Source organism: Sander lucioperca, chromosome 20 (assembly GCF_008315115.2).
Source record: "Sander lucioperca isolate FBNREF2018 chromosome 20, SLUC_FBN_1.2, whole genome shotgun sequence".
Taxonomy (NCBI): domain Eukaryota; kingdom Metazoa; phylum Chordata; class Actinopteri; order Perciformes; family Percidae; genus Sander; species Sander lucioperca.
Window position 1 is genome coordinate 18,504,055 of NC_050192.1, and position 13,120 is coordinate 18,517,174.

Here is a 13,120-nt window from a genome sequence, read left to right on the forward strand (position 1 = left end):
GATTCTGGTGACCGCTGACTGTTCCTCTCCGTCGCCCTCGGTACAGGTCAGACTGTAAGACTAACTGACCAAATACCTTCAGAACTAAAGACATTCCCATGAGCCTCACAGAAATGCTAGCATGGCTGCAGACTCTTATATTTACATATATATTGCATAGTTTAAAGTGTCCTTATTTTTTCTTTTTTGATGGGAACTATAACACTTTGCGTATGTCCAGTAGCATTTTGTAATGGTTTAGCCTGGCGGAGTGATTTCCGTAACAGAAGAGGGTGAAGTGATGTATTAAGATAAGATAAGATGAAATGGACCTTTAATATTCCCATAGAGAGATGTGGGTGTTTAGCAGCAACAGCAGTGAGAATGAAACACAGGAGAATAACAGTTCAGAATCCACCAAGATTAATAGAAATAAAAACAAGAATAACAATAGAGATGAGAGAAATACCGAGCTGTCGGCCCTAGATTTCTGCACCAGATCACTGAAATTAGAGAATAAGTGAACATAAATAGTCTATCAATAAATATAAATGTACTGTGAATATATGAATGAATACATTCTATCAACTTTGAGTATACAGGTGGATATATGCACAGTCAAAGGTACAGTCAAAGTTCTGCAATGTACATCTTAGTATAAGTATTATGTATGCTATAAGAGTTCTGACCAATTTTTGTGGCTATTTTATTTTGACCCTTAACTTTCATTTATTTATATAGCACCTTTTCATGCAAGCATGCACACCAAAGTGCTTCACAGAACAAAATTACAAAATTACAAAATCAAAACAGATGAGAAAAAAAGCAAGACTAAAAATTACAACATAAAATGTTAAAACCAACAATGAAATGAACACCTGGGTTAGAAAATGACCTTAAATGAACTGTAATACACCAACTGTTAGTTAGAACCCAGTGTTGCATTATTAAATACAGATCCTGACCTGTACCAAATTATAGAAGGGGTCTGAAACCCACAGAAATGTGTTTTGTAATCTCCAGGACATCACACACACACACACACACACACACACACACACACACACACAGACTTAGCATGTCAGTCTTTCAATGAGGTCACCAGTGAAGTCACTGCAGTCATGTGACGTGTCTGTATTGATTATTGATTGGCGTTTGGCAGATCAGCTCTTGTGTACTGATGTACTGTATATTTAAGGTTAACTCACTGATAAAATTAAACTTATTTTATTTTCATGCACATGTTAAAAAACTTTGTAAGATATGCATGAAGGTCAGCAACTTTATTTGTGGAGTGTGGATTTGCAATAAACAGGAAATAAACCACATGAAAACATATTATCTTCCCTTGAATGATCCAATCACACAGACAAACGTGTAGTTTGTTAGCCAGCAGTCTCATTAATTAAGCTGAGACACATGCACTACTCTAAACTAATGAAGCTACATTGCAGGTCTTTGTCCTTTTAAGAGACTGAGCTGGCAGGCACGAGGAGTCACAGGTGGAATTTCAGAAAGAAGCTTTTATTTAAGCCAAAAATCAAACAATTTAGAAAATATGCAGTAAGATCTGCCCCCATTAAAAAGGTCAACTAAACAGAACTTCACTCAGGCTAAACAAACTGAATAACGCTGGGCGGACTACACTGACCCAACCAATTGAACACAAATGGCATCATACTGTATACAATGGCTGATCAGACATTTTTTGAAAACAATGGCGTAACATAAAACTAAATGGCACAATTGCTTCATCAGTATAAATATTTTAGCAAAACAAAAGCAGCAACAGTGGAAACAAGCCTTGAAAGAAATTGAGGTGGCAGTGGAAACAAAAACATTGAACGGAGGGTTACCGAATTCTTTTTTTGACTTTTAACTGTGAAAAATGTTATCCACCTAAAGCACCTGCTTGCAGCTGTGAATCGATTTTTCTTCCTGTAGATTTAAACCAAAACTCAACCTGACTCCGTTATTTTGTCTGGGGAGCTGAACATGAGCTCGGCATGATCCACTTATCCTTCCTTTAGTCCTGACCTGCCAACACTGGCCTGGTTCCACTTCTTTGACTATGTGTACATTTATACAAAAAAAACCCCTCAAATTTAATTTCCGTGTCTCTGCAGATTTGAACCTAAACTCAACATGATTGCATTATTTCCTCTAAAGAGTTTAATATACACTCAGCCCGGTTCTGTTTGTCTCCTTTGATTGTAAACTCTGCCAAATTTAATTTCCCTCTCTGTATAAAAACTTTGCTCAACTCCAATTTGTTCTCTGCAGAGCTGAGCCATACACTAATTCCATTTCCCCTCTCTGTATTTTTTAGATCCATCTTTAATAAAATTCTCTTTTTTCTATGGCTTTGTTTTTAGATCCGCTTGTACGCTCGGCCAGATGCCATTTCTAGCGGAGCAGGGGACTATGCTCTCCACATCACCAAGAGGCTTCTGGGATTTTACCAGGACTACTTCAAAGTTCAGTACTCACTGCCCAAGCTAGGTAAGGCTGCTGAAGGCTTCTTCTTCCTTTGACGTTATGTTTCCTCTGATGTTTGACTTCCTGTCAGAGCTCGTTGAATAAAAACAAAACTGTTAACTTTTATCTCCCTGCTAATCCAAATTAGACAAGAGAAAACTGCTCCCCCTTCCCGGCTGCCCTTTTTTTTGGGGGAAGTTAGCCAACTCTTTGTCCTTCGTACAATTATTGTTGGGTTCATCAATTTGTACTCCTATCAGGCAAAGAAAACACTCCGTCCTCCTTTTCTTCCTGTGTGTCGGGGGAATGTACAGTGAGATTAGCTCTGGGAATCGACCCTCAGTCAGTTCTTGCACAGACGTTTAGCTTTTAAACATTGGTGCTTTTGAGAGTTTTAGCTAATTGAGTTCAACGAAAAAAATATTCTTTAGAAAGATGTGTTAAAACTCAAAATATAGGCATCAAAGTACTGCACCTTGTTGTACTGAAAGTTTATGCCAACTCTGTCCCTGCTTATTGTTAGACTCATGAGGTAGCTGGTTATTGAAGCTTTTTAAAATAGATTTGTATGGTAGTAACAGCTGATGTTGCATGATGCACATGTATGAATTAAACTGAGGCGTGAAGTTAAAGTATTGAAAGTAGTCGAAATGGCACTTGAAACCAAAAGTGCCCTTCCTTGAATTTTGGTGTCTGCTCTTACTGACAGAAGTTCCGGAATCTCGCCATCCCTCCAGTTAAACATTCTCTTCACCCTCGGAGGTTTTCTTTCCATTTCGCAGCAGCTGCAATATAGAGAAGTCATCAACATGCCCACTCGCTGGTGGTAAATTCTCCGAAGAATAACCTGCTTTATTCACACATGGGCTCAATCGGACATTACATAGACTTTGTACTAGGGTGCTGGCAGGGTTTAATGTTCGGTTCAACTGATTCGGACATTTGAGTACTCACATACAGCTCCTCCGGGTAATGTCTAGATAAGTTCAGGGGTGCAGTGCATGTGTGAAAGGGGCTTTTGGTACAATAACTAAGCTAAACTAATACTTAGTTTGCAACATGAATGAATGTTGTATGCAAGATGAAGTAGTTTTAAGGCCTGTGTTTGACCAGCTAGTGACGTTCAGCACTGGGAACTCCACCCTGATGGTTCCTGTTCCTATCAGAAACTTTTTTGGGGGGGGCCCAGGATTGAAAACTTAAAGTTCCTGCATTTAAAATGGGGGTCCAGCTCCTGAGTTCTTGAAAAAGGGTTCTGGAAAAAGTACCTGTGTCCAAAAGGAGCTATCTGTTGCCTGGCAACTTTTTCAGCATCCTCACTTTGCGATGATTGGTGGATCCTTTATCCTGGTTCCTATTAGACTTTATAGTATTTAGTGCAACATTGGGATATTTTTTTCTTTCTTTCTGGGCTGCAGGTTTTGGTTCATGCTGTTAAGCTTTCAGCCTCTCAGCGGTAGTTCTACCTCCCAAAAAATATTGTACAGTTCTATGTGACCCTGTTTGGTCTTTATACTCCCTTCTTTCCTCTCGCTTTTCCTGTCATCCTTCTTCTGTCTTCATAATTGTTTGTGTTTTATACTTCTGTCCTGCCAGAATCAATTAGCTGTGTCACAGTGGTACATTTCCTTTTTTCCTCTCCACACCCAAACGAGCTAATATGATCGCTGTGGCTCCATATTATATATGTCAGACACTTCCTTCCTGTCCACATATATTAATCACATTATAAATTCACTTTCAGTCAAAGCCTCCTGTTTATTTCCATCTGCTCAGATTAGGTTTGACATTTACTTCCCTTCCTGACCTTAAAGGGGTGATAGAATGATTATATAGGGTATTTTACACTGTTCCTTAAGGTCTCCTAATAGGGTATGTAACATTGGTTGGGCTCTAATGCAACACTGTAAAATAGGCCTGATTGAAATGACTTATATGGTATGCTCATGAATATTTAGATGAGCTGCGTGCTGATTGGTTGAGCGAAACACACACGCACACACACACCCACACACACACTGCACAGAAATGTTATACATTGTTCTATTTCATTACTAAATTCACTTCTGAGACTATTTTATGCGAGAAATTAACTATGTAGAGGGCAAATTAGGGCCGTTTTGTTGGCTAATTGCAAATTTTGTCCGACTGTGTCGGAGTTCAGGAGCTCCGCAGGCTAACATGACAGCGGCCGGTGCTGCCTGGGTTGCTGCCTCGCCGCCCGGCCTGTCCTGTCTCAGAAGTGAATTTAGTGATGAAATAGCAGACGGACAATGTATAAAATTTCTGAGATCTGCACGACCTATATTCACAAGACAAACTGGTCCCAGATCAGTGGCCTATGTGAATGTTGGGGCGTGACAAAGGTACAGGCTAGAGCCAAATAAGGTACAGCCACCGAGTTGACGTCAACTTTTAGCTTTGTTGAGATTCGCCCGTTTTCAGCAGCAGTTTCAAATTGTGAGATTTGCATAGGAAAGAGGTGTCAATGGCACTTTGAGGTTCTCTCTATGTCCTTTTTACCCACCAAACTGTCATAATTCAACTATGACAAGGTAAACTTGGTTTTGCATTCTATTACCCCTTTAACACTGATATTAGCGTTAAAAGGCCGTTTCATGATTAGCTAAAGGTGATGTCACATCCTGTCGGCCATACCAGGTGGCACCAAAGATATCAGGTGAAAACATGGCATATCAAAAATGTCAACTTGTCAAGAACTCAGAAAAGGCCTGGCTTTAACTGGTGTTGACATCTTCCAAAGGATTTTAATTTGTGTTAGGAGCCTACTAGAGTTGGGAGTCTAGAAACCTGATCTTTCAAATTCTGAGTCTGAGAATGTGAAAATCTCTTACACTGGAGATACAATTTGTTCCAATGATGTAATGGAACAAAAATATTTATGCTGTAACAAAACAATACAGCATTTCCAAGTATAGAACATACTACATAACACTCTGAGTAGTCTCGCGTTGCCAGACCTATCTCCACAGCACTGTGGAGTAAGGTCTAGCTACACCACAGATGCATTCTGGGATAGGAGGAAAAAAACATTCTGGGTTGTTTGAATTTCTTAAAAACAATCACGATTGTCTTGGGCGGTGCTAAGCTCCGGTTGCAGAGACGGTGCCTTTGCAAAATAGTCTCGGGAAGGAACTTGTTTTGGTGGAACATTTGCAGCCCCCAAAAGAAAACGCCACATACAATATTAAATGAAGTTAACTGTTCACACAATACAGTAATGTGAGATACTTGAATTAGCTAGATACATGGTCTTACCAGTGTGTCGTCGTGTGTACTTCCTCTGCTTTGAGCTGCACTCTGTGTATGAAAGGCGCTATACAAATAAAGCTTATTATTATATCAATCCCAAACCAATGTCCCAAAACGTCCCAGTTAGACAGTAAATACCGTAAACATACTCTTTGTAAATATATACAATCATTCCCCAAAAGAACCAAGCAGGCCTGCCTTGTTGCACCATCCAAATTTTCTTCAAAACTTGCCATTTTCAGCATGTAGATTGCTAGCTCAAAGTTTGTTGTTTCCTGAAGAGAACGGAGTTAGACAATGGCAACACATAGCGCCGGATGTTCCTGCGATTATCCTGGAAATGAATGTTGTTGATCCAGACTACACTCTGATCAATACAGCTAGCCTGGGAACCAGATGATTTTCTCTGGCAGATGTGTCTGGTCCCCCTACAATTTAGATAGACTTCCAGCCGGTCATACCCTTTCAGACGATGACTAACAACTTGTGGAGCCTTCACGGTTTATGCAAAATCTTATGCAAAGTCTTTTTTGGCTTGCTCACCCGGGGAGCCAGGACACATAGTAAAGAGGAGCACCGCATTTTTGAAAACCAACTGCGTCCGGAGGCATTTTGGTCTATGGCCTTTGATAATGCCCCTTTGGAAGTCGAAAATAAACTGAGAGGTTCCAGACTAACTCGCATTTACAATTTGGTGTAGTGATTACAGGCAAACAACTCATATTCAATAAAAGACAGCAGGTAGAAAATGTTGCAGGTATACACCATAGGTGTAGAAACCATTAGATGTCATGTTTGGCAACATATATGTTCTGCTATACCAACACAGCCAATTAGAACAGAGCCCTTCAAACCAGATGCATAGTTGGTGCAATCAATACATGGCATGTGGAAGAAGAAAGTAATATCCTAAGGAGCCCACCAATTCTTAGAGAATTGTCTTTTTTAGCCATGCTAGTGGCTATACTGTAGGGATGGCAATGTCTTCCGGTCCGTTCAGATTGAAATATCTCAAGAACTTTTAGATGGATTGCCATTAATGTTCATGACCCACAGAAGATGAATACCATACTGCCATCAGTGTATGTAAATTTGACTTATTCTGTGAAATATCTCAACATCTACCAAATGGATTGGCAGCAATTCATGGTTCCTAGATGATGGTCTGTCTAGGACCAGCCTGATGTTTGTGTTTTTTGTGACAACTATAGGACCGATTGCCATACAATTTTGGTACAGACATTTATGTTCCCCTCAGGATGAATTGTAATCACAGGTGATCCCTTAATGTTTCATTTAGCGCCATCATCAGGTCAATCTATGTGTTTGAACAGTGTGTTGAGTGTAGTAGTCTGGAGACATATATTGTCAGATAATTGGGTTCTACTGGTCCAAATGTTCTGAAAACCACTACAGACCCTGGTGCTACTGTTAAAGATGCTTCAGACCCAGGTAGCAAAAATGTCTTTGCTAAACCATGCCCTTCAGTAAACCTGGCACACCTGGCTGTTCGACTTCTGCCAGACTTGTGATCGATGACGCACCAGAATCAGTATGCTGGTCTAATTCCAGGTGTCAATATTTGCCCAAAGCTTAGCTGTGTGCTACTAACTGGAGCTGATTCTCACTACAAGTCAACTCGTGCCCACATTCCCAGAACCCAGCCAAAAGTGTCAATAATATACGAGCCAGAGGCAGCTCCTGATTGGTCGTCCAGTTCTCTGACACTCTGCATTAGTTGCAGATGGCCACTATAGATATTTTCAACTTTTTCTGCCACAGTATCTCTGGGGTTAAAGCTTTGCACTCCAACTATACCGTGACGCAAATGGTTAGGAGGCTCTCTGTGGTGCTCTTGTAATATAATCAGGCTAATATTCCTTATTTATAGAGCTTTTCAAAACCCAGGTTACAAAGTAGATTCACAGAGGGCAGCAAATTTAAATCAATGAATTATAAATCATTATATTATACAGCAAAACAAAAAAGAACAAACACAAGTTTTAAGACAATTCAAGTAAAAGAAAAGAAAATCAGGATAAGCTCTCTGATAAAAAAAATATGTTTTAAGTGGAGATTTCAAAGATCGTCTGGCTCAGCCAGCCTTTCTGCCTCGGGCAGGTTGTTCCAGAGCCTCGGGGCCCTGACTGTGAAGACTGTCCACTCTGGTTCTGTTTGTGACTCGAGAACAGAGACAAACATCCACTGCATTAAAAGTGGGATTTTCGTCCCCGTAAATGCCCGTAAACACCCGCAAATCTCCCTAATTTTCGGCAGTTAACGACAATTTACAGGCTGTGAACGTCTCGTTCGTCTGTGCCACATATTGTTGGAAATGAACCATGACCTATGTGGAGAGCTCCCGCGGAGGTGCTAATGGCTCTAATAAGCATATGAATACCAGGGAAACCTCTCCTGGCCACAGAGTGTCTGGCCTAATTAGCATATGAATAGCAACGACACCGGTAAAGTTTACTCCAAGGTGCTAGAAAGGAGGGTTCGGCCAATAGTCGAACCTCTGGTTGTAGAGGAACAATGCGGATTCCGTCCTGGTCATGGAACAACGGATCAGATCTTCACTCTCGCAAGGATCCTGGAGGGAGCCTGGGAGTATGCCCAACCGCTCTACATGTGCTTTGTGGATCTGGAGAAGGCGTATCACTGGGTCCCCCGGGAGATACTGTGGGAGGTGCTGCGAGAGTATGGGGTGAGGGGGTCCCTTCTCAGGGCCATCCAATCTCTGTACGACCAAAGCGAGAGCTGTGTCCGGGTTCTCGGGGTTGGCCTCCGCCAGGGCTGCGCTTTGTCACCAATCCTGTTTGTAGTATTTATAGACAGGATATCGAGGCTTAGTTGGGGTGGGGAGGGGTTGCAGTTCGGTGGTCTGGGGATCTCATCGCTGCTTTTTGCAGATGATGTGGTCCTGATGGCATCATCAGCCTGTGACCTTCAGCACTCACTGGATCGGCTCGCAGCCGAGTGTGAAGCGGCTGGGATGAGGATCAGCACCTCTAAATCTGAGGCCATGGTTCTTAGCAGGAAACCGATGGAGTGCCTTCTCCAGGTAGGGAATGAGTCCTTACCCCAAGTGAAGGAGTTCAAATACCTTGGGGTCTTGTTCGCGAGTGAGGGGACAATGGAGCAGGAGATTGGTCGGAGAATCGGCGCAGCGGGTGCGGTATTACATTCAATTTATCGCACCGTTGTGACGAAAAGAGAGCTGAGCCAGAAGGCAAAGCTCTCAATCTACCGGTCAGTTTTCGTTCCTACCCTCACCTATGGTCATGAAGGCTGGGTCATGACCGAAAGAACAAGATCCAGGGTACAAGCGGCCGAAATGGGTTTCCTCAGGAGGGTGGCTGGCGTCTCCCTTAGAGATAGGGTGAGAAGCTCAGTCATCCGTGAGGAGCTCGGAGTAGAGCCGCTGCTCCTTCGCGTCGAAAGGAGCCAGTTGAGGTGGTTCGGGCATCTGGTAAGGATGCCCCCTGGGCGCCTCCCTAGGGAGGTGTTCCAGGCACGTCCAGCTGGGAGGAGGCCTCGGGGAAGACCCAGGACTAGGTGGAGGGATTATATCTCCAACCTGGCCTGGGAACGCCTCGGGATCCTCCAGTCGGAGCTGGTTAATGTGGCTCGGGAAAGGGAAGTTTGGGGTCCCCTGCTACCCCCGCGACCCGATACCGGATAAGTGGACGAAGATGGATGGATGGACCGCGCCTGTCCAGAGAATGTCTGGCCTGGCTCGAATTTCCTCACTCAGTATTGGCTGAAGCCACTATTTTTAAACAAGTAAAATCATTCCTGATTGGTTGGCAGATCACTGCCTAAAAACAGTAAAACAGTAAAAGTCTTGCATTGAAAATGTTACTTAGGTAAAGTAAGAAACAATGTTACTTAAAGTATAAGTAAGTTAAGTAAAACTACACAATGCAGAAAATCCCCCACATTTTAGAAACTGGAAACGATCCAAACTGTCCTGTCAATCAACTAAATGTTTAATGGTCTAATCATTTCAGCTGGACTTGAAGGCCTGCATATTGTTGGGTAGTTTAATTTATAATAAAACACCATAGTTTATAAACGACATGTGTTTTGTGTGTAATAATCTTAATTTGTAGAGTAACTAGTAACTAAAGCTGTCATATTAATATAGCGGAGTAAAAAGTACAATATTTCTCTCTGAAATGTAGAGTAGAAGTACAGAAGTCCAATGAAAAGAAAAGACTCAAGTAAAGTACAAGTATCTCAAATTTGTACTTAAGTACAGTACTTGAGTACATGTACTTAGTTATGTTCCGCCACTGCTTGAAGGTGAGGATAAAGCAGCCGCCCCATGTGTCAGACTTGCGGTATCTCACCATCTTATTCAGGAGTGGATGATTAAATTAAATTTAAATTTAATTTAAATTAAATTTTTCGCCGGCTTACTCGCTTGAGTTCATCATGGATATTCGTAAGTGGTTGAAAAGCCCACCAACAGTCTCCTCTGCCAAATTGGATACACGGACGCCTTCTGATGTTGTAGCTGGAGAAGGAGACCCTGGACGACAGTCTGAGCCTGATGCTAGTAGCTCCGTGGAGCCCGACCCTGGGCCTGGTAGGACCTGCAGGTCAAGTGCAACCGCGACTGGGGAAGCATTTGGGCCACAACTGCCTGTTGAATCAGTGGGTGTGAGTGACCTCGGCACGGACAAACCCAAACAGGTTGTGTTGAGGAAATATCCAGTTAAAATGTTTGGTTCAAAAAAACGATCATTTTCCTCTAGCTGGTATTTGAACAGGGGCTGGCTTGAGTACTCGGTGGAAAAGGATTCCGCATTTTGTTATGCCTGCAGGAAATTCAAATCTGTATCATCGGATGCAACCTTCTCCATTAAGGGATTTAATGATTGGAAACATGCAATTGAAACAGGCAAGGGCTTAAAAAGCATGCAGCTTCAAAAGAACATTTAGCATGTGAAGCAGTGTGGAGAGATTCAGAAAAACGTAGAGACAGGAAAAGAGATTTCCACTCTCTTAAATTCAGAGCAACTAGCTCGCAACAGATACTACATTTCAGGGGTAATTGATATGCTGGAGTTTTTAGTGGTGAATCAGTTGCCATTACGTGGAGATAATGCTGGTTTTGCCAGTGTGCTAGATGATAGTAGCTCCATGGGGCTGTTTTTGTCTCTCTTTGAGTACACCATGCGCAAAGATCCCGAACTGACAAGGATTACAAAAACAATCCCACAGAATGCACGCTATACCAGCCCACAGATACAAAACGAGATTATTGAAATGATGAGCAAACTCGTGACAGAGGAGATAGTGAGACAAGTCGGCGATAGCTGGTATTCAATTAAAGTGGATGGCACACGGGATCCTTTAGGCCAAGAAAATATATCTGTAGTTGTGCGTTTTGTTGACAAACTATGGTGCGTGTGAGCGCCTCTTGGAAATGGCCACATCTGAGAAAGGTGATGCAGAGGCTCTGACAGGTGTCGTCATTGATGAGCTCATCAGCGCCGGACTCAGCACGGACAAAATCCTGAGTCAGGTTTATGATGGCGCATCACTCATGTCTGGCAGGCATGGTGGTGTGCAGAAATTGCTCCAAAACAAGCTGGATCGTAACATACCCTATATTCACTGCTTTAATCATCAACTTCATCTGGTCGTGATTCATGCCATGTCCAGTGAAGCAGCTGTCTGTCTGATTTTTTTGGAGTATGCAACATGCTGTATAACTTCATCAGGAAACCAACCGTGGCTATTCTGTACAAAGGCGATACCCTGAAACGTCTCTTGGACCAGAGATGGATTGGCCACTTGGCAACGGTCAAAGTTGTGGTGAAGAGTTTTCACGACATATCCACATTACTGACCGAGGTGGAAAACACACGAGGCCTTGGAGCGGAGGTGCGCGTCGAGGCAACGGGGCTGCTTCGTGCCATAACGCAGCACAGTTTTCTTTTCATTGCGCACCTTGTTATGAAACTGTTGTCACTTTTCGAGCCGCCTAACGGACTACTACAGGCCAAAGATATGGACTTGTTCACTGCGGTGACACTTGTGAACAGCGCTTCTTACTGCGTGAAGACACTGCGCGCAGAAAACGAGTTTTCTGCACTGTGGGATCTCTGCGCTCCTCCAGCATCGGCCACCGAGGCTGTGCCGGTGACCGACCCTGGTCCAAGCAAGAGAAGACGCACAATTAACAAGAAGAAACAGTTGGTCAGCCACAAAGCGACATAGACAAGAAGACTGAGTTCATGAGATTGTTTTACAGTGTTATCGATGCTGTGCAAGGAGAGATGAATGCGCGTTTTGGAGAGCGCAGTAGCAAGCTCATTGGCGCACTGGCTGCTTTGAACCCAGAGGCCGAGGATAATTTCCTGGACCCATCAAAGGTAACCCCTCTCCTGGTATTAGCTGGAACTGATGTGGTTGAATCTGAATATACTGTGGCTCGTGAGTTCCTGGTGAAGAAAATGACTGACACCCCGGTTCCCCCCAAAGATTGAAAATGGACAATAGCCAACATCCTCAGCACGTTCAACTGTGCACTCCAGGCTATGCCGACTGTTCTCACAGCCTACACCCTTGCCCTAACTTTAGGAGCTTCCACAGCAATGTGTGAAAACTCATTTCCACGCTCAAAAGCGTCTTCTCAGAGCATCGGCGCAGTATGCTGCACAGACGCAAGGCCCAGCTGATTCAGCTTGCTTTTGAAAAGGACCTCACTCACAAGTTTAAGTCAGAGTGGAAGGATACTTTGATGAGGAGGTTCTGCTCAGAGAAACGCCGCCTCCCGCTGTACTGACAGGAGGGACTGGACAGAGGACACTCAAAAGTACCGGTAGGTTCAAAGTCTCTGTGCATGTGTGTGTGTGTGTCTCATGGCAATGCATATCCCTCTGTTGACTGCTTTAAAATGCAATGTTTGAGAGATGCTTCTGGTGTTACATCTAATATGTTGTATAGTCAAGTGTTTTATGGATATTCATAACATTGCTTGTATGTAATGTGGTGTAGGCTATAGGCTACCTGGTCATATTGCTGTTGGTTATGTTTAACGTCATGATTACGTGCTGCGCGAATAGCGTATACGATTATTATAAATATACGTACTGTAGGCTAATAATAATTGTGCCCTCCCATGCATTTCATATGCCCCCCTTAAGACTGAGGTCTGGCGACGGGTCTGGTCTCAGTGATCCTCTGACTTGTTGTTAGACAGTGGTGTAGTGGTCCCTGGAGAAGTGGGTATACTCTCAGTGTTCACCTTTTTTTTTTTTTTTTTTAAAGTAGTCCAGAAAAAAGCCCTGTTTTAGAAACAGTGACATGTAAGACTATGATTTAGTTTACCCAAAAATCTGTCATTTCTACTTGCTCACTATTATAAAATGAT

General features: G+C 42.9%; 1 protein-coding gene across 4 annotated transcripts in view; it reads left to right on the plus strand.

Moving 5' to 3' along the window:
• The window catches only part of LOC116047901 (thyrotropin-releasing hormone-degrading ectoenzyme), a 212,189-nt gene that overhangs the window by 63,735 nt on the left and 135,334 nt on the right, over positions 1-13,120 (plus strand). For all 4 annotated transcript variants that reach the window (XM_035995965.1, XM_035995966.1, XM_031296925.2 and 1 more), the window contains one exon: positions 2,355-2,481. In XM_035995965.1, coding sequence (XP_035851858.1) covers positions 2,355-2,481 — 127 coding nt within the window. The remainder of the gene's footprint in view (positions 1-2,354; positions 2,482-13,120) is intronic.